The sequence below is a fragment of the Neophocaena asiaeorientalis genome, unplaced genomic scaffold (genome assembly GCF_003031525.2).
Source record: "Neophocaena asiaeorientalis asiaeorientalis breed wild unplaced genomic scaffold, Neophocaena_asiaeorientalis_V1.1 scaffold156, whole genome shotgun sequence".
NCBI lineage: Eukaryota > Metazoa > Chordata > Mammalia > Artiodactyla > Phocoenidae > Neophocaena > Neophocaena asiaeorientalis.
Window position 1 is genome coordinate 492,378 of NW_020173773.1, and position 18,965 is coordinate 511,342.

General features: G+C 48.1%; 1 protein-coding gene across 1 annotated transcript in view; it reads right to left on the reverse strand.

Moving 5' to 3' along the window:
- OLFML2B (olfactomedin like 2B) overlaps window positions 1-17,392 on the reverse strand; it is a 39,379-nt gene extending 21,987 nt beyond the window's left edge. The window contains exons 1-3 of the mRNA XM_024751636.1: window positions 16,962-17,392; window positions 14,219-14,482; window positions 12,127-12,234 (exon numbers count right to left, since the gene is read on the reverse strand). Of these exons, the coding sequence (XP_024607404.1) occupies window positions 12,127-12,234; window positions 14,219-14,482; window positions 16,962-17,135 (546 nt within the window). The 5' untranslated portion in view covers window positions 17,136-17,392. The remainder of the gene's footprint in view (window positions 1-12,126; window positions 12,235-14,218; window positions 14,483-16,961) is intronic.
- Between the last annotated feature and the right edge of the window lie 1,573 nt (window positions 17,393-18,965).

Here is an 18,965-nt window from a genome sequence, read left to right on the forward strand (position 1 = left end):
CTCTACACACGTGAACCAGTGGCTCAGTTAATGAAAGATTTTCTGGGCAATTTTAAAAGAGGTGGCCAAAGAAATCTACATAGTATGCTCTTCTAATGAGCACAAACTATTCCCCATCACTTTTTTTTTCGGTATGCGAGCCTCTCACTGCTGTGGCCTGTCCCATTGCAGAGCACAGGCTCCAGACGCGCAGGCTCAGCGGCCATGGCTCACGGGCCTAGCTGCTCCACGGCATGTGGGATCTTACCGGACCGGGGCACGAACCCGTGTCCCCTGCATCGGCAGGCGGACTCTCAACCACTGCGCCACCAGGGAAGCCCTCCCCAGCACTTTTTAAAAGTCTTTTTTTCAATTGAGATATAGTTGATTTACAATATTGTGTTAGTTTCAGGTCTACAGCAAATACATTTTTCAGATTATTTTCCATTATAGGTTATTCCAAGATATTGAATATAGTTCCCTGTGCTATACAGTAAATCCTTATTGCTTATCTACCTCATGTATAGTAGTTTGCAACTGTTAATCCTGTATTCCTAATTTATCCCCCCTCCCTTGCCCCTTGGGTAAACATAAGTTTGTTTAATACGTCTGTGAGTCTGTTTCTGTTTTATATATAGACTCCTTTGTATTATTTTTTAGATTATACATATAATACATATAAGTGTATTGATATCATATTTGTATATTATACATATATGTATACATATATTGTATATATAATACATATATGTATATTATACATATAATACATATAAGTGATATGATATCATATTTGTCTTTCCCTGTCTGATTTACTTCACTTAGTATGATAATCTCTAGGCCCATCCATGTTGCTGCAAATGGCAATATTTCACTCTCTTTTTATGGCTCCCCAGCACTTTAAAAGCATCATCTATATAGGAAATTGATAGGCTGGCCTTAAACTTTCCTATTCACACATAAAAAGTTTCCCTAAATGGCTTGGCGAATTAGGCATGTCCCAGACGTAGTTCATACCAGAAAGGACTAAAGCTACATTTCAGTCAACCAACACTGGTGAGTACCTCCTGTGTGTCTAGGGTACAGTATGGCAGAAAGAAAGCCTCTAATTCCCCTGGGGTTCTTGTCCTGGGACAGAGGCAGGTGCGGTGGGAGGACAGCTGTGATGGGGAGACAGGGTCCACACTGCAGAAAGAAGATGACCAACCATGTCAGGTACTGTAAGTGCCCAACATGGGTTCAAAGGGACGGAGTGGACTAGAGGCACGAGAGGCAGCATCCTGGAGAAGATGAAGCTGACTGGGATTTGAATCTTGGACAGCTGTCAACAGACTTAGAGGTATCCTTTCTCCTCTAGTTATGCTTAGAGACGTTTACTGCACTGAGATCTAACATTATCCAGCGTTGGCCCCCATTCTAAGATTCCCATGAGCATCTGAATTTTTAAATGTGACGTTCTCCTTTGAGCCCCGTTTATGAGGGTGATAGAGGAAGTAACCACGGAAGAATAGAAGATGCATTTACTTTTCATCTTTCTTTGACAGACAGACATGAGAAGTGCAAAAGCTCAGACATTGCCGGGCACGGTCTGCAGCCTGGTAAGATGCTACTCATCTCCCAGAGGGAAGCCACGGTGGCTCAGAGTTAGGGGGTGTGTAGGCAGATGGTGACACCCAGACACTGTGGCTCCAGTGGCCCTACGTAGGCTGCGCAAAGGAGCCCACGACGTGATTGTTATAACTAACCAGGCTCTAGACCACTGGCCATGCTATTCTTACAGCACTTCAGTGCACGCCAGATTTTGAGCACTGGAAAGGCTCAATGTGTCTGTGGGGCTAAGGTCAAGCCAACCTCTTAAACTGCACAGAATCAACTATGAGAGCTAAAGCCCTTGAGAAGAGGTCTTGTTTCACGAATACCCGGAATAAGTGGCTTTTACTGGGGGTGCAGTCATTCCTGATAAGTGTCATCAGGGTCAGCCAAGTACAGTGGTTAAGAGCGTGGATTCTGGAGGAAACTGGTTTACATCTCAATGGTGCTACTGCTAGATCTGTTATCTTGGGCAAATTACTTAAGCTCCCTGTGCTTTGTTCTGCCCATGTGTAAAATGGGGTTAATACTAGCACTTGCCCTGTGGGTAGTTACGGGGATTACATGAGTTAAACTATATGTGGAAGTGCATGGGACATACTAAGTGGTTGCTATTTTTCATAGACTGTTACAGCTGGAATGGACCCCAGAACTCAAGCCTAACCCTTCATTTCACAAATGAGGAAACTGAGGCCCAGAGTAAGGATGTGATTTTTCCCATGATCATTTTTAAAAGTGGCAGAACTGAATCCAGCACCCAGCCTCTTGGCCCCTGCATCTTCAGTTCACTTGCTGGATCACTAAGAACACCAGGAGAGGTTCCTGGCACTCAGTCAGCTCTCAGGCAGCACTGAGCACATCACAGGGGCCAGTGAACACTGTCAGTTTGGTTTCAGGATATACAATAGGACAGGCATATACGGAGAAATATAAAAATGTTGGATTCCCATAAATCCTTGCTACTCAAAGAGACCATCAGCGCAGGCATCACTCCGTCACTCAGGAACTTGTTAAAATGCAGAAGCTCCGACCTGACCCAGACCCGCTGAAACAGAACCTGCATTTTAACAAGATGCCCAGGCAATCTGCACACACATTAAAGTTTGGGAAGCACGGTCTTAAATGTAGGAAGCTTGGGATAAAGCTAATGGAAAGGGGGCCCAAATGTGTGAGAAAGACTGTTTTACAGGAACCAGGTTCTTTCTGGGGACGACAGGAAAAGTTCCTGGTGCCTGAGTGGGACTCAAGCGTTTCTGTACATCTTTAAGCACCTGCTAAGAGGTGCACCTGTGCATCTTCTCCTGTAAACTCTCACATCCTGTGACAGGTAATGAAGCCCCAGAAGGTTCAGGGGTTCGATATAGTATTTCTTCATTAATGCACTCGTGAGTCCAGCCCTGGGCACTGAGGGTAAGCCGGGCCAGCGAGGATCCTGTTCTGATGAAGACCACCCTCCATGAGGGGAAGCAAACAATAAATAAACAAGAAAACATCAACTAGTGAAAAGTGCAATGAAGGAAAGCAAGTCAGAGTGATGGGACAGATGCAGATTCTGGCTCATCGGCAAGATCGACGACACTTGTCTAAGGTGGAGACTGAGGCATGTCCACAACTGCTGCCCAGCCATGGCCCTAGGACCCCTCTCTGGGTGGACCCAATGGTTTGGCCTAAGTAGCCTAAAACAAGATCCCACCCAGTTCCTGAACACCTCAAAAGAGTCAGCACTGGTCCTTGCACTCGCTGTGAGGCAAAGGGGCAACCCCACAGGTTTAGCCCCTGCCCTCCAGAGTTTGGTTTCTCTAGGTCCCTGGAAGGCTCCCCTCTCATTGGTTTAGAAATGCCAATACCCTTTCTGGTTTTAGTGAGGAGCTATTATTCTGAGTTTCCACAGAGGAGGGTTTGAGACAGGCCTGGCCCTGAGACCCCGGAGGAGCAATATTCTTTATTCCCCTCATGGGAACAGCAAAGCCCGCCAGCCACCTGAATAAACACCAGGCTGGTGGTGGCATCACCCCATCGGCCTGCTGGGCCAAGCCAGCCGATGTCTCCAAAGGCGGCAGAGCAGCAACTACCTCTTCCCCAGGCGTGCTGGCCTTGCAGGGCTCCTCACTCCTCCCTGGGGCTCTGCATTCCTCACACCAAGGGCCTTTTGTGGGGTACATCTCAGGAGGCACCGGGGATGGTGCCCACACAAGACACTCTCGATCCTGCCCTGGGAGAAGGGTGAACTCCATGACCTCATGCCTCTGGCTCTTCCCCTCTAGGACAGCTGCAACTGTGACATTTACAGTGTGTGCAACTTGGCTTGTGCATGGCACTGGCAACGTGGTGGAGGAAGTGGGAGGGGTGCCTGTCTGCCAGGGGTGAGCACACCACGTGGTCCCTGCCAAGGATCCTGGTGCTATGAGGAGGGAAAGCAGGAGGGAAGAAGCACAGGTAGATAGAGGGCTGGCACAGTTGGCAGGATACGGCCAGTCAGGGCCATTAAAGATCTGGGAACTGTGTCCTTGGGGTGGACAGAGCTAAGGAACTGAAAGGTATTCACAGAACAAGTGCCACGTGCTGGGGGCATGTAGTCGGGCATCGGAGGGTACCCGCATTGCCAGTTGGGCACAGGTGTCCTGTGCTGACCACAGTCAGAGGCACAGGTGCCAGAGGGGAGGCAGTGTGCAAACTCGGCAAGTCCCTGGGAAAAGGGGAACTGGATGTAGGTGGAACTGAGGGTACAGCTGGCAGTCAGCACTGGGCAGCACAGTTGGTCAGAGGACAGCTTTAACGAGCCATATGGAGGGACAACACAAGCAGATGTGCAGACTGGTGCAACGGGCATGTGCAGAAAGGCTGTTCCACGGGCACAGACTGTGTCCTGACCTTGTCCAGCTATTGGACAAGTGTGTGCATGCCTGGGTGAGACCACGGCGCAGCTTAAGCCAAAACTGTTGGGACCCGAGGGAAAGACAACCAGAGCGCAAAGCTCTATCAGCTCTCTGTGGTCTTGTTTTCCCAACCAGAACCAGGGACGAGGTGTGGTGGGCAAAGTGCTGGCTCTGGAGACCAGGTATGAAACCCACACCACAGTCACTACCTGGTTTTACGTAACTACATAAGGCAAGCGATGGGACCTCTCCAGGCCCCATCAGTTAGAGGAGGAAGGAATAATGATACCTACCTCGCCAGGCTTGGTTTGGAGAACGAATGAAGAGCTGTATGTGGCACAGCACACAAAACAGGGCTTGACACGCGTTGCCGAAGGTGGAGCGGGACGGACTCATGGGATCTCAGTAGCAGATACACAGGTGGAAAAGGGGAGGGGAGCTAAGGTTTGGCGTGGCTGGGACAGGAAAGAAGGTGAGGACCCAGAGCTGGTGTGTTGTAAAGAGACTCCTGTAGAAGGAGACTAAGCAAGATTGCAGCTGAGCCAAACCATGGCCCCAAGTCATGCAGCGGGCATGTGCCCCCACTAGTAGATGGCTGGATGTGCACGAGGCTCAGAGGCAGATGGCAAGCCTGAGGACAGAGGGAGCACGGTTCCTTGTGGGAGTGAAGTGAGATAGTGTGGGAGTAATCGGACCTGGTGGGAGGGCTCGGAGTTCCCATAGTTCGCCCTGCCCTTCCCCCCTCAGAACCCTCCATGACACAACTAGGACCAGGCGGCCTGGGACAGACACCCTAGGCGACAGCTGTCTCCAGGCCCTCTAAGACAGCTGGATGGGGAGAGCAGCTAGAAACAGCTGCTGCTGCAGCTGACAGGACAGGCAGGACACAGCACAACCCCTGACCACAGGGCAGGCCGGCCTGGCTGCGGGGGGGGGGCCAGCTGACGCGTTCAATCGCTCCCCCAACCTAACAGCTGTTGAGCATCTAGTCCACATCCACGTTGGGCTAAACTTTGGCAAACAAAGATAACTCAGACCCAGGTTGTCCTCAAGAAGTCCAGAGCCTGGAAGATAGTCAAACAAGTAAAGAGCAAGAAGCCCCCAGGCCTCTGATGATGAACCCCATCAGTACAGCGACACGCTCCCTCACATCCTGGCAGCTGCAAGCTATTCCCAGGCCAGAGATGGAGGGCTGAGGCTCACACCTTAAATCCCTTTAGCCAAGAAGAAAACCTTTCATGCCACAGTGACAGAGTAGATTTGAAGTATATGTAAAACCCAGGAGAGGTTATATATTGACCTGAACCCATACTAAGATGTAAACTGAATTAAATAACGTTAGAGCTGAAATGTATCTTAGAAATATTATCTCCAACCCTTTCCCTTTTCACAGATGAGGACATTATGGTCAGACAGGGGGAGTGACACTCCTCTCCAAGGCTGCACTTGAGTAAGGAGGAGAGTGAAACGGTTTACAGCAAACCCTTCTGTGAGTGCAGATTTGATCAGGAGAGAGAGTAAGCACTTGGGGTGTCTTGATGTGAGTGGAGGGAGGGCAGAGAGGAGAGGCTTGGAAAGAGACGGGTCCCCTAACCCATGGCCAGGCCTGCACAGACAAAAATTACATTCTCCTATTAGCTGGTAAAAAGATATATCCCCCAGAGTCAGGAATGATCCTTTGATCTTACCTTCCAGACCAGAAACACAAAGGCCACCAAATTCTTACGTCTGGGGGAGAAGCCCTCAGTAGTGCTTGTGCCAGCACATTCTGGGGAGAGGGCCAGTTCTGGGTCTGGTAAATCCATTGTAGACTTTAAATCCCACTTGGACACAACATTATCAGAAGAAAAAGCTTCAATGACACACAAGGTTCCACAATGCCATCTGTACTCATGGATGGGGTTTGCAAACTCCAGCGGGTAGGTGTGAGAGAAAAGGAGTCACACACACACTTGGGCAACAGAAATCACACTTTGGGAAGCTTGTAGGCATGCATCTATTTTAAGAGCCTGGGATATGCACCCACATGTATACAAAGGCACATGTGTGTACAGTCACATCCAAGTAACTATAAATGTTGCCAGTTGTACTGCAGCTAAGTGGAGGTAGGGCATTTCTTCACAAAGATTTGCAATTTTTATGGGCATGACTTAATTCAACTAAAGCCTTGATGCTAGAATAAATTATTTTAACGACCTGTCCCCCTGTTTGTCTTTTTCTTTACTTGGATAATAAATCTACTCCTGGAAGCAGTACGCAGTACTAGGCCTGTACCTCTGCCTCTTGTCCTGCTGTCATCAGAATCCATTTTTTGGCCTGGGCAGCCTACAAGTCTTTGTGTCTCTGGGTGCATTCAGCGCTCAGAGCAAAAGTCTTCTGAGCTGAATCTGTGCCAACGACAGGTCTACATGTAATGAATAGGGTCTGCCTTTGCCTTTGGAAGCTACAGAATTTCCTTCTAGACTTCTAGTTCCTATCTCTCCTGGCACCTATATTCTGTGCCTACACCCACCCCAGCTCCAATACATACCGGTCCTTCCTGCATCCCTTTTCCTTTCCCAGCCACTTTCAGAAGAGTGTCAGCCTGGATCTACCACATAGAAGGTTCTTGGATCACTGACTACCTTGGATGTTACTTCTACTTGGACAAGTTCTACAGGAATGCCCATGCGGTTTCAGGACTCCACTAGGGGAACAGGAAAGAGGTTTTGGGGGTTAAGTTTGTGACACACAGTGAAAGGGTCCCACTAAGATACATGCTCCAAATTGATAAAAATTAGAAAGTCTGCCAATACCAAGTTTCGGTAAGAATGTGTGCGGAGCGTTCACACCCTGCTGGAGGCAACATGAACTTGTACTACCACGTGGGAGAACAGCCTGGCAATACGGTCGCCCCTTGGTCTCTGCAGGCGATGAGTTCCAGGACTCCCCACGGATACCAGAATCCACTCAAGTCCTCTATATAGAATGGTGTAGGATTTGCATAAAACCTGAAGACATCCTCCTGTATACCTTAAATCATCTCTAGATTACCTATGATACCTAATACAATGTAAATGTTATGTAAATAGTTGCTGGCATATAGCAAATTCAAGTTGTGCTTTTTGGTGCTTTCTGGAACTTGGGGGGGAATATTTTCGATCCCCCCAAGATTTCTGTGGTTGAACCAAATTGTAGGCATGCATCTATTTCAAGAGCCTGGGACATACACCCACACATATACAAAGGCACATGTGTACACAGTCACATCCAAGTAATTATAAACGTTGAATTCCATGTGAACTCAAATTGGTTGAATCCACAGATGAGAAAACATGTGGATGTGCAAGGTCGGCTGTATCCCCTACAGTTGCCGATAAGCATAACTAATAGCCCAGTAGTTCCGTTCCTACTTACATATCACAGAGAAATGTATGCATGTATGGGATGTGCATATAGAGGGATGCCCCTGGGGTTACTATGAATTACAAAACTAAAAATAACCCCCATATCCGCCATCAGTGGAACAGATCAATAAATTGTGGTATAATCTCACACTAGAACACTACACAGGAATAAAAATGAATGAACTACAAGCCAAAAAATGACATAGGTGAGTATTAAAAACATTAAGTTGAGTGGAAGAAGCCCAACGTGCACACACATAGACACACACTTCTGTAGGATTCTACATATTTAAAGTTCAAAAACAGACAAAACTGTTGTATTTAGGGATGCATCCTTAGGTGATGAAACTGCAAAGAAAAGCAAGAAGATGATTAACATAAAGCCAGGATAGAGGTTCCCTTCAGGGGGGGATGTGAGTGGGAGAAGACATGTGGGGGGCTTTTGGGGTGTTCCTTGAGCTGGGTGCTGGTTACATGGGTATTTGCTTTATGATAACTTGCTAAGCTGTACATTCATCGTTTATGCACTTTTCTATACATGTGTTATTTTTCACAATTTAAAACAGAAGCTCAACCAAAATCACTCCACCAACAAGAGCTTCCAGAGCTGATTTTACCAAGGGGTGAGATTCTCAACAGTTCAGATTCCATTTCTCTCTCCTTTCTTCCTCTTTCATCTACAAATGGAGTTTCCATTCTTACATCCTCCTACATAGCTGAGGTGAATGTATACACATGTGCGTGCCTACTTCTTCTGCCAAGTACTGATCTTACTCTGGGCAAAATGTCCCTCCAATTTGACCCTTTTGTCTGGTCTGACCTCCAAAGAGCTCTCTTTGGGATTCAAGAATATTCAAAGACCAGCAGCAGAGTTTCACTCCCATTCCTCCTGCAGAGTCAGGCTGGAGAAGGAGTGATTTTTCCATTTACCCAACATTCTGCCTTTTCACTGCATGCAGACTGCAGACAGAGTCAGCCAGCAAGAGCCAGGAGACGAGTGGCTGGACTTGAAGCTGAGAGACATTGCTCTGGTCTGTGGGCCCAGGGCCCAGACCCATCTGTATCTGTTGTCACACCAAAGCACCCTGTCTTCATGGGGTGCCTGTGTGGGGGAACTTTCACTGGATGGGACCTTCTCTAAATTAACTTTAATCCTATTTAACAGGATTTATGGGGTATGGCCATGGTTCTGCCTAGAAATTCCCTTGGAAGACCTATTGCTGTAAGTTCTGGTTAGGAAAAACTGATGCTCCCAGGGCAGCCAGCAATGATTTGAAGAAACTTATGAGGTTTATTAGAAAGGGCTCTGAGGAACCAGGAACCAGAAGGCCTGAGCTCCAGCCTATACTTCACTAGCACTGTGACGGAAGGAAAGTCATCTCATTTCCTTTGGTCTCATATCCTGTCCAGCTCACAGGAACTAATAAGCGAAATGTATATGGGATGCTTTAAAACCACAAATGCTATACAAATATAAGGGATGATGATGACGATTATTATAAAGGTCCAGTTTTTGCTACTAATCATTCCACAGTTTTGAAAAAGAGGTAGCTCTCGTCGATATAACTAAGGTTGGTTTGGGCAAAAACCCAGTGACTGTATGACTGCACAGAAGATACATCCTGCTGGGTAGTGGCACTGCACCAAATTCATCCACACTCCTTCCCTTTGCCAGCAGGGAGGGCTCAGCTGCTAGACAAGGCTGGAAACATTATAGGCCTTGAACAAAGCTCAGCCCACTGGCCTTCTCAGAGGCTGAGTGCCTGACCTTGGCCTCGTGAACACTGTGTTCTACCCCCAGAGCTATCTTTCCCAGGCTGTGTTCTCCAGACAGAATGAAAAAACATGTGGCTGCCAAGGTCAGGTAAAGGCAGAAGAGGTGGCTGTCACCCCTTTTCCTGTAGAAAATCAATCTTTTTTTTTTTTTTTTTAAAGGGGCATGGCACATTTGGATGGTTCTAGGGGCCAAGAGAAAGACAGGCACTTTGCACCTTTGAAGGTCCAATGGGATCTTGGTTTAATTCCTTTTGAACCCATCTGAAAGAATCAGAAGGCGGTTTTAAATAGCAGAAAGAATCCCAAGCCCACGTGAAGTCCATTGGTAGTAGGATGGTGTTGACCATTCCGAATCCCATCATTCCAGCTGTCAACATCAGGAAAGGAGAGACTCGAGATGCCAAGTGGCCTGATTCTCTTAGGGAGCCCCTCCAGGAAGACTGGGGTGATAAGAGTGGACTGCCATGATCCCGTTGGCCACCTTGATCTGCCTACAAGCTTGGGCTCCAATGTCCTGACCCCACTCATTAGACCTCATAACTGACATGACTGTGGACCTACCAACCCTCCCAGAGCAAATGGCCATGTTCAGAAAACACTTCATCCCAGCACCGGGGGAGAAGGATCTGGTGTTCACTTTCTGGGAACATCTTTAGGAGTGTAGGGAGTGTGCTGAAATCAATCCTTGAAACTACAGCGTTTCATCAGCCATGTCCCAGTTCTCTTGGCATAGCAACAGAGGGACAGTTGCCCGCACTCACTCCTTGGTCATAACCTGAGTGCTTTGTTTTATTTAGCATTTCAAAGTGTTTCCAAAGTGAGCAGCTCAACTTTTATCTCCTCAGCAATCGTACAAAGTAGGTAGGGGACCTTTCCCACTTCACAGATGGAGAAAGTGAGGTATGGCTGCTTGGTAGTGGCAAACAAAGAGTAATTCACTCTGTCTTGACTCCTAGTACAGTGAGTTCCCTTTCTGCCACACTAAAGATCCTTACTTTTTTCTCATCCTACCTACTAATCACCCATCAGGGAACCTCAGCTCCTCCATGAGAGACCCACAAAAGCCCACTTTTTCAGGAGGAATATATTAATATGCTTATTAAATTTACCTCTTTTTTTTTTTTTTTTGGCGGTACGCAGGCCTCTCACTGCTGTGGCCTCTCCCCTTGCGGAGCACAGGCTCCAGATGCGCAGGCTCAGTGGCCATGGCTCACGGGCCCAGCCGTTCCGCACCATGTGGGATCCTCCCGGACCGGGGCACGAACCCGTGTCCCCAGCATCGGCAGGCAGACTCTCAACCACTGCGCCACCAGGGAAGCCCTAAATTTACCTCTTATATTAACATTCTAACATAGAGAATAAACGTATGGACACCAAGGGGGAAGGGGAGTGGGTGGGATGAATTGGGAGACGGGGATTGACATATATACACTATTGATACTATGTATAATGTAGGTAACTAATGAGAACCTACTGTATGGCACAGGGAACTCTACTCAATGCTCTGTGGTGACCTAAATGGGAAGGAAATCCAAAAAAGAGGGGATGGATGTATACGTATAGCTGATTCACTTTGCTGTACAGTAGGAACTAACACAACATTGTAAAGCAACTATACTCCAATAAAAAATGTTTAAAAAAATTCTAAAAATTAAATAGTATTCTACTTGAAGCAGCAGCTCTTTGAGTCACTGTTTCAAGTATCCATTCCAGAACTGGATGCCAGTCGAAGAAACATCCATAAGCTTCTTACCAATCAGGCTGAATGATGATCATTCTTTTTCTGATAACTAAATGACTTCTTATTTATATGTTAAAGCATTACAGCAACAAAACAATGTCAACATGATTGTTTATAATGACTTTTATCTCCCATCATCATATCACACACCAGCTGAAAACCATAGCTCCAGCTATGCATCTCTCTAGAACTCAGTCATACAAATGAGGTATCTCTGTCTATGAACGTTAAATTACTAGTCTATTCTTCCTGTGGGTGATCAGCCTGAATGTTTTGCAATAAGGAATATCATTTATTAGTAATCATTTTTATGTCTTCTTTCTCTAAAATGGATTTGAGATGGATTACCCCCCCAACACACACACACAGAGGCATGCACCAAAACAATTTTTTAAAAGAGAAATTAACAAACATATACCCAGAAGAGACATGACTCCACCTTAAAACTGGAAGTAAGATGCTTATTGCACTTTTACATTTTATTTAACTCTGAGTTCCCTGGACGCCAAGGGGAAAATAGATATACATTGGTTATGTGGTTCTTATATATGAAAAATGAAGGTATTTACATTTATATTTCACTATTTCTCTTTGTCACCAACAATTTGGCATGATTTTGCATGAGTGTTTTATGTTTTGTGTATATTTTTTTCTTTCCAAAGAATAATGGGTTAAACACAGTCAGGGTACATGCTTTCTGAAGAAAAGTGTATGGTAAGTTTGATGCACTTTGGGGCCTGATCAAGAGAAAGATATGGAAACCCAGACTCTTCCTTACCTCCTCTAGTTTGTCCACTCTCCCCACCAGTTTGGTGGTAACCGAATGCAGTTTCAGGAGATCCAGGCCATAGAAAGCTCCTTCCAGCATGTCTATGATGGTGGAGAGCTACGAAACAAAGGCAGGCGTTAGTCCAAGGCTGGGGCAGACAGGTCCAGAGGGAGACGTTTCCTTTAAGATCTCCATGTTGGAGACTGGACAGGGAAGCCACTAGCCAGAAGTTGAGAGGTGGCCCTCAGAAACCAGCACTTGTGTGGGTGGGCACATAAGCAGACACAATGGTGTAGGTGTACTCTGTCTATTGGAATACGCGGGTAAGAAAATGGGAGAATCCTACAAGAACAAGTCAACTGAGGTCTGGACAGCTTCGCCAAACTGTTTATACTTCTTTTACTAAGTCCATCAGTTGCATGCATGTCTGTCTTTCATACTAGACTGTGAGCTCCTTGGAAGTAGTGCTATGTCATCTTCATCTTTGATTACCCATGATACCTAGTACAGTACTTGGCCCACAACAAGTGATCTGAAACACTCACATGCATTGTCTGCTGAAGTCCCTGGAAGACACCAACAAGCTTTTCCTTAGCACTAAAAGCAGAACTGCCCCTGGGGTAAAAGAGACCCAGTGGCCCATCTTTGAGGCGGCAAGTTGTCACAGGGTGCCCAGCTCTCTCAGTTTTTTCAACACTGTCCTTCCTGCCAGTACAGAGCCACTGGGAGGAAGGTGGCTGAGGCGCTGGTGACATCCAGGGCATGCAAAGTGCAGGTTAAGGAAGCAGATGAGAGATGCTTAAACTGAGCCTCCCTGCCAAGGACCATCCCTGAAGAGTTTGTTGGACGCTATTGTGCAATCTCTGCTCCTCCAATAACAGCTTTTCTATTAGATGAAGAATTCAACGTATGAAATGCTCACGTTTAGAAGATCTCCTTCCTCCCCCTCAGAGGAAGATAGCTGAGTCCTGGGTAAAGGCCAAGGGAGGGTAGCTGATTAATATGTACTGTGATGATTTTCTGATTCCTAAAATTTTGCATACTGTTGTTTCAGAATCCCCCAAGAATCCAGTCCTATAACTGGGTAACTGTGCCTTTGGTTCAGAGATTGTGTCACGGCAGAGCTGTAGTTCTGAGCGATGTGGCTGAATCCTGGGACACTCATTTTATTGGTAGACCCTACTCTGCTTAAAGGAATATCAATGATGACCAGTTACCGAGTGCGTACCAGCTGCCGGCACAGAAGTAGCGCTTTACATGGTCATTCATTAATGGAACGAGTGTCTACTGAGCCTCAACTATATGTCAGGTATTGTGCCAAGTACTCAATAGCTGTCATCTCATCGATTCTCTAAACAACCCCCAAAGGTAGATGTTATTCTTCCTACTTTTTAACTCAAGGAGACTGAGGTCAGATCAGGTGAGTAACTTGAGTAGCATCACACAGCAAGCAGTAGCAGAGCACTGATTTGAACCCAAGTCTGACTCCAAGCCAAGCTCGTCCCATGACCCCACGCTGCAGATGAAGAGGGGAGGACAGGATCAGATGAAGCCCTCAGATGACCCACTGGGCTGCCCCAGGTAGGGCCTGAGCTTCCCCATCCTGTGGACCAGAATTACAGGACTGAAGTTTGATGACTGGACCTAGAGCAGGCCCCAGGCCTCTTCTTCTCTGGGTCACCCAGCCCTTGCAATGAGGACTAAAGGCTCACTTCTCTCTGTGTGTCTGGTGTGTCTCTGGGGTGCCTCCTGTGCTGACAGCAAATCGTGGCAGTAACTCTCCTGGAGAAGAATGCTGAGTTCTTTTGGCCGGCTGGGTCTGGCAGCTGCTCCCAGGCCCAGCCTCCTTGGCTCCGTAAGAGAGGGGGGCACACTTTGCTCTAGGCATCTCCCTCAGACGTTAGAGTTGCAAATGACTAGCTTGTCAGATCACCAGCTTTGGGTCCACACGCAACACTCTCAGGCCAGGGTCTGACCTCCTTTAAAGGCTAATACAGGGCCTACTTACTCAAAGGCCTACAATCCCCAGCAACAGCCTTGCCAGACTCATGGGTCCCTAAGGCACCCTCTCACCCAGGCATCAACCCACACCAGGTCCTACCTTCAAGTCCCGGCTGTCTGCCTCCCGAAGCTTCTGGAGCCTGAAGTCTCCCTCACAGGGATTGAGGGCGGATGGCGGTGCAACACAGGCACACTTGCAGGATGAGCCTGAGGTGATGGTTTCCACAGTGTAGAAGTCTTCCTTCCTGGAGGTCCCCTTGTTGACCCTTTGGCAGGCGTCTCGGCCCAGGGGTCGCACTACACACTTGCACTGACAGTCCGAGCCCTCAGACACGGCCTTAACTTTGTCATAGTCTCCGAGCAACTAGACAAAGAGAGAGAGAACAGGTTGAGGGTGTGCAAACACAGGCATCACTTAGGGTCCTGAAGAAGGCTCTCCGTTCACTTTGTCAGATGTCCTGCTAGCCAGAGACCTCAGACAGCTCTGATGTGGAGTTGAAAAGGTCATCGCAACACAATTTGCTGACTCTAGCATTTCCTGGGAGGCACTCAGAGTTCAGCTCTCTTTGTTTATCTTGGAAAGCTGTGCATTTCTCAGGGGGCCTTAGCCTTTCATCATTTAAAGGAAGAAAACAAATGAGCCCTATCATCCTTCCGTAGTCCTTGCCTTAGCTAGAATCCAGATTTAGATTTAAAAAGGAAAGGAGAAGGGATTGATGGAGGGATTGGAAAACTGACATTCCAATTTCAAGACTACTGGCTTCTGTCCTCCTTCATTCATTCACCATTTATTGAGTGCCACCTTGGAACTGAGCTAGGTGCTGTGAGAGGTAAAGCAACGGGCCAGACACAGAGACTGCTCTCAAGGAGCTTACAGCACAGGAGATATATAAATAACAGTCACACCAATTAGGGAGTGTTAAGGCCCCCTGAAGTGGGAGTGCAACGGGAGCTCAAACAGAGGGCCACAGAGAGTGTCTCTAGCCGGGCACCAGGGAAGACTTCTTGGAGGAAATGGCATCTGATCTGGTCTCAAAGGATGGGTTAGATTTGGAGAAAAGAAACTGGGAGGAGAGAGACAGATCCAAACATCAGTAAGGTTTACTCAGCCCAAGGGTTCATATGGATCCTAGAATAGTTTCTGCACCCAAACCCCAAGACAAAGCCAGGAGAGCGAACTGGCAGCACTTGGCAGCTTCTACAGTGCTAAACATCTCCTTCTGAGTGCTTGCCCCCGCCGGCCTCCCCAGGCAGGAAAACACGTAACAGCAGGCTTTCGGGAACCACGATCCTAGGCACTTGCCGGGGAAAAGCCTCCTCCCCAGCTCCTCTCCAAGACATCCTACATCCCTGAAGTTAGGGCTCCCTTTGTGGGCACAGAGAAGGGTTCCCTTCATTTGACTAATGACCCTGTCAGGCAAGCTTTGAGCTTGTTGGAGTGGATATGTTCCTGGGATGCTGTCGGAGAGGGGGAAGAAGTCTCGTTATGTTTTTTTTACAAGGGTTGGGTTTCTGCTAATACTAATATTTGTTTTAGGACTGTTGTCATATGCAGAATGGATCAGTGGAAGAAGGAGCTGTGTAGTTCAGGGTGACTTAATTGGCCAGTCTCTATGTGCTGATAGTAAATCGTAGCTGTCTGCTCTCTGAGACTCTGCCTAGATTCCTACATATCCCTGCTCTGAGAGCTTGGGTGGATTCCTTCCTATCAGGAGACTCCGGTTTCAGGAAGGCTTTTGTTGATGGTCCTCCAGAGCCCCAATGTGAAGGATTTATATGTCTTTTCAATTTGGGGGTCAGTGTGAGGTTATGGGTGAGTACAGGGCATGTATTAGCATAATTATTAAAGGAAGGGTGAGGAGACTAGTGCTTGATAAATGCCAAGTGTTTCTACAGAAAGGAGCCAAGGACCCCAGTCCCAAGGCTTAGTGGAGGTACGGCAGCACTATAGGAACCCTTTCTGAGCCATCCCTCATCCTTAGGATTATGACGACACCCACCACACAATCATCATGCAGGCTCTGGAAAGCATGAAATAAACACTCTAGAGAGAACTGTCTTTTACAGTCACGAGAACTGGGTTGGGACAACCGTGAGATTGTCAGAAGACCTGGCTCTACACATCTCTAGGGGCCTTTACTCTTCTAAGCCTTATGGTCCTTAACTATAGAATGGGAATAAGGATTGTGCGGGGATTGAGTCAAATAAACCAAGTGAAAGTACTTCATAAAAGGATATGTTACAGATCCTGTCCCTATCAGCTGTCACTCCCTCCCCTCCCCACTAGCGTCTGCCAGACCTGAGTGGATCTGCATTTCCATTTTACCTTCTCAATATGGGGGGCACTTATCATCAGTCCCTCTGTTTGGGGGTCATCTCATATTCCTCACACTTGTTGCTGTTCTGTTTTCTCCCTGGGTGTCTCACTCCGAGCAATGAAATATCTCCCCATGGGTTACGCCATCTGCCTCCTGTCCAGCATGCCCGCCTGTTTTCACATTCCAATTCTGACAACCAGCCACACAGACAAGAGATGGCCATACTTTCTACACCCCTTCAACCAAAAGGTTTTGATTTTTTTCTTCTTCTTCTCAGGGAGTTGTGTGGTGTCTTCCCTTCCTTCTCCTCTCCTTTCTCCTGATTCTGTAACTTTGAAAGACCCTATGATTTTGAGAGGAGGACCCATGTCCCTTTGCTTAAGAAAATATTCTGATAAAGGAAAAGTGCCCTCCCCTTTGGTAATGGAGGGAGAAAGGCTGCTTCCGAACGCTTCAGCAAGGACCATCTTAAGGATCTTGCCACTACCCAGGGCAAGAGGGGGGAGCATGGGACTCGCAGCCTACCTGAGATAAAACGTTCTCCTGGTTGTCCGCTTCGTTTTGCAAAGTCTCGTCCTCCGTGGGCGCCACCGTCTGCACATCTGGGGGCTCGGTCGTCCCAGTCGGGGGAGTGCTGTACCCCCAGCCCAGAGCCATAACCAGAGCGAAGCAGAGAGCTAGTCGCAAAGACTTGGCCATGAGGGACGCGACAAGAGGGAGCTCGGCCCCTTCGGAGAATGGCTGGGGTCCGGTGGGGTGGAGGGGGGGTGTCTCGGCAAGGACTAAGGCGAGAGGGTGTCTGGCTGGAGCCCCAGAGTGGCTGCTCACAGCGCCTTCCAAAGCTGGGTGCGGCTGAGCGGGGCGGGAAGATGCTCCCTAGAGACCCTGGTCATCTCCTTCCCAACGCGATCAGCCCCGACCGTGCGGCCCCGGTAGAGAGTGGGGCGCAGGATAGGAGGAGGTGAAGGGGAAGGTGGAGGTGGTAAGGCTCGCCGAGCGCGCCGTCCTCTGGAAAGGGCTCAGGTGGAAGGAAGGGGTCCTGGCAGAGGCGGGCGGGGCGGGGCGCGAGCGCCGCGGAGCGCTGGCGCGGAGGGAGGGCGGAGCCTCTATTGTGCCGGGCAGCGGGGATGCAGCAAGTTACGGCGCGGAGGAGGAGGACCGGGTAGCGTCCGGGGCTCCGGCGGAGGGGTTCCTGGCCGACCCCGCCCCCCCCGACCTCAGCTGCTGCGCACGCCCTCCGCGGGGGGCTGACGTCGCCCCTTTCCTTCATCTGACCGCAAATGATAAAGGGAGAGAAATCACCCCAAGCGGGATCCCTGAAATTTGGAGATCTCTTGTGCCCATTCTCGCGGAGAGGAGCGAGTTTCCTCTGGGATGGGAGGTAGGCAGCGAGAACTCTCTCCAAGCACGAGCAAGTATGGATGGATCCTCAGCATCCTCCTTTTATTGCATCTGGAGGAGAGATGGAACATTTACTGTTGGACGTTTCTTTTCCCTGACTTGACTTTGGGAAAGATACTTGGCAGCTTTGAACTTAGCGCCATCGGTAGTTTGCTTGCCTGCGGCAGCTTTAGAACCTGGCACTACCTCCAACCAGAGGATAGCTTTTTTTAAAAAAAACATCTTTATTGGATTATAATTGCTTTACAATGGTGTGTTAGTTTCTGCTTTGTAACAAAGTGAATCAGCTATACATATACATATATCCCCATTACTCCCCCCTCTTGCGTCTCCCTCCCACCCTCCCTATCCCACCCCTCTAGGTGGTCACAAAGCTCCAAGCTGATCTTCCTGTGCTATGCAGCTGCTTCCCACTAGCTATCTATTTTACATTTGGTAGTGTATATATGTCCATGCCACTCTCTCACTTCGTCCCAGCTTACCCCTCCTCCTCCCTGTGTCCTCAAGTGCATTCTCTACGTCTGCGTCTTTATTCCTGTCCTGCTCCTAGGTTCTTCAGAACCTTTTTTTTTTTTTCTAAAGATTCCATATATATGTTAGCATACAGTATTTGTTTTTTCTTTCCAACTTACTTCACTCTGTATGACAGACTCTAGGTCCATCCACCTCACTACAAATAGCTCAATTTCGTTTCTTTTTATGGCTGAGTAATATTCCATTGTATGTACGTGCCACATCTTCTTTATCCATTCATCTGTCAATGGACAGTTAGGTTGCTTCCATGTCCTGGCTATTGTAAATAGAGCTCCAATGAACATTGTGGTACATGACTCTATTTGAATTATGGTTTTCTCAGGGTATATGCCCAGTAGTGGGATTGCTGGGTCTTTTGGTAGTTCTAGTTTCAGTTTTTAAACGAGCCTCCAGGGTTTCCCTGGTGGCGCAGTGGTTGAGAGTCCGCCTGCCAATGCAGGGGACACGGGTTTGTGCCCCGGTCCGGGAAGATCCCACGTGCCGCGGAGCGGCTGGTCCCGTGAGCCATGGCGGCTGAGCCTGCGCGTCCGGAGCCTGTGCTCCGCAACGGGAGAGGCCACAACAGTGAGAGGCCCACATACCACAAAAAAAAAA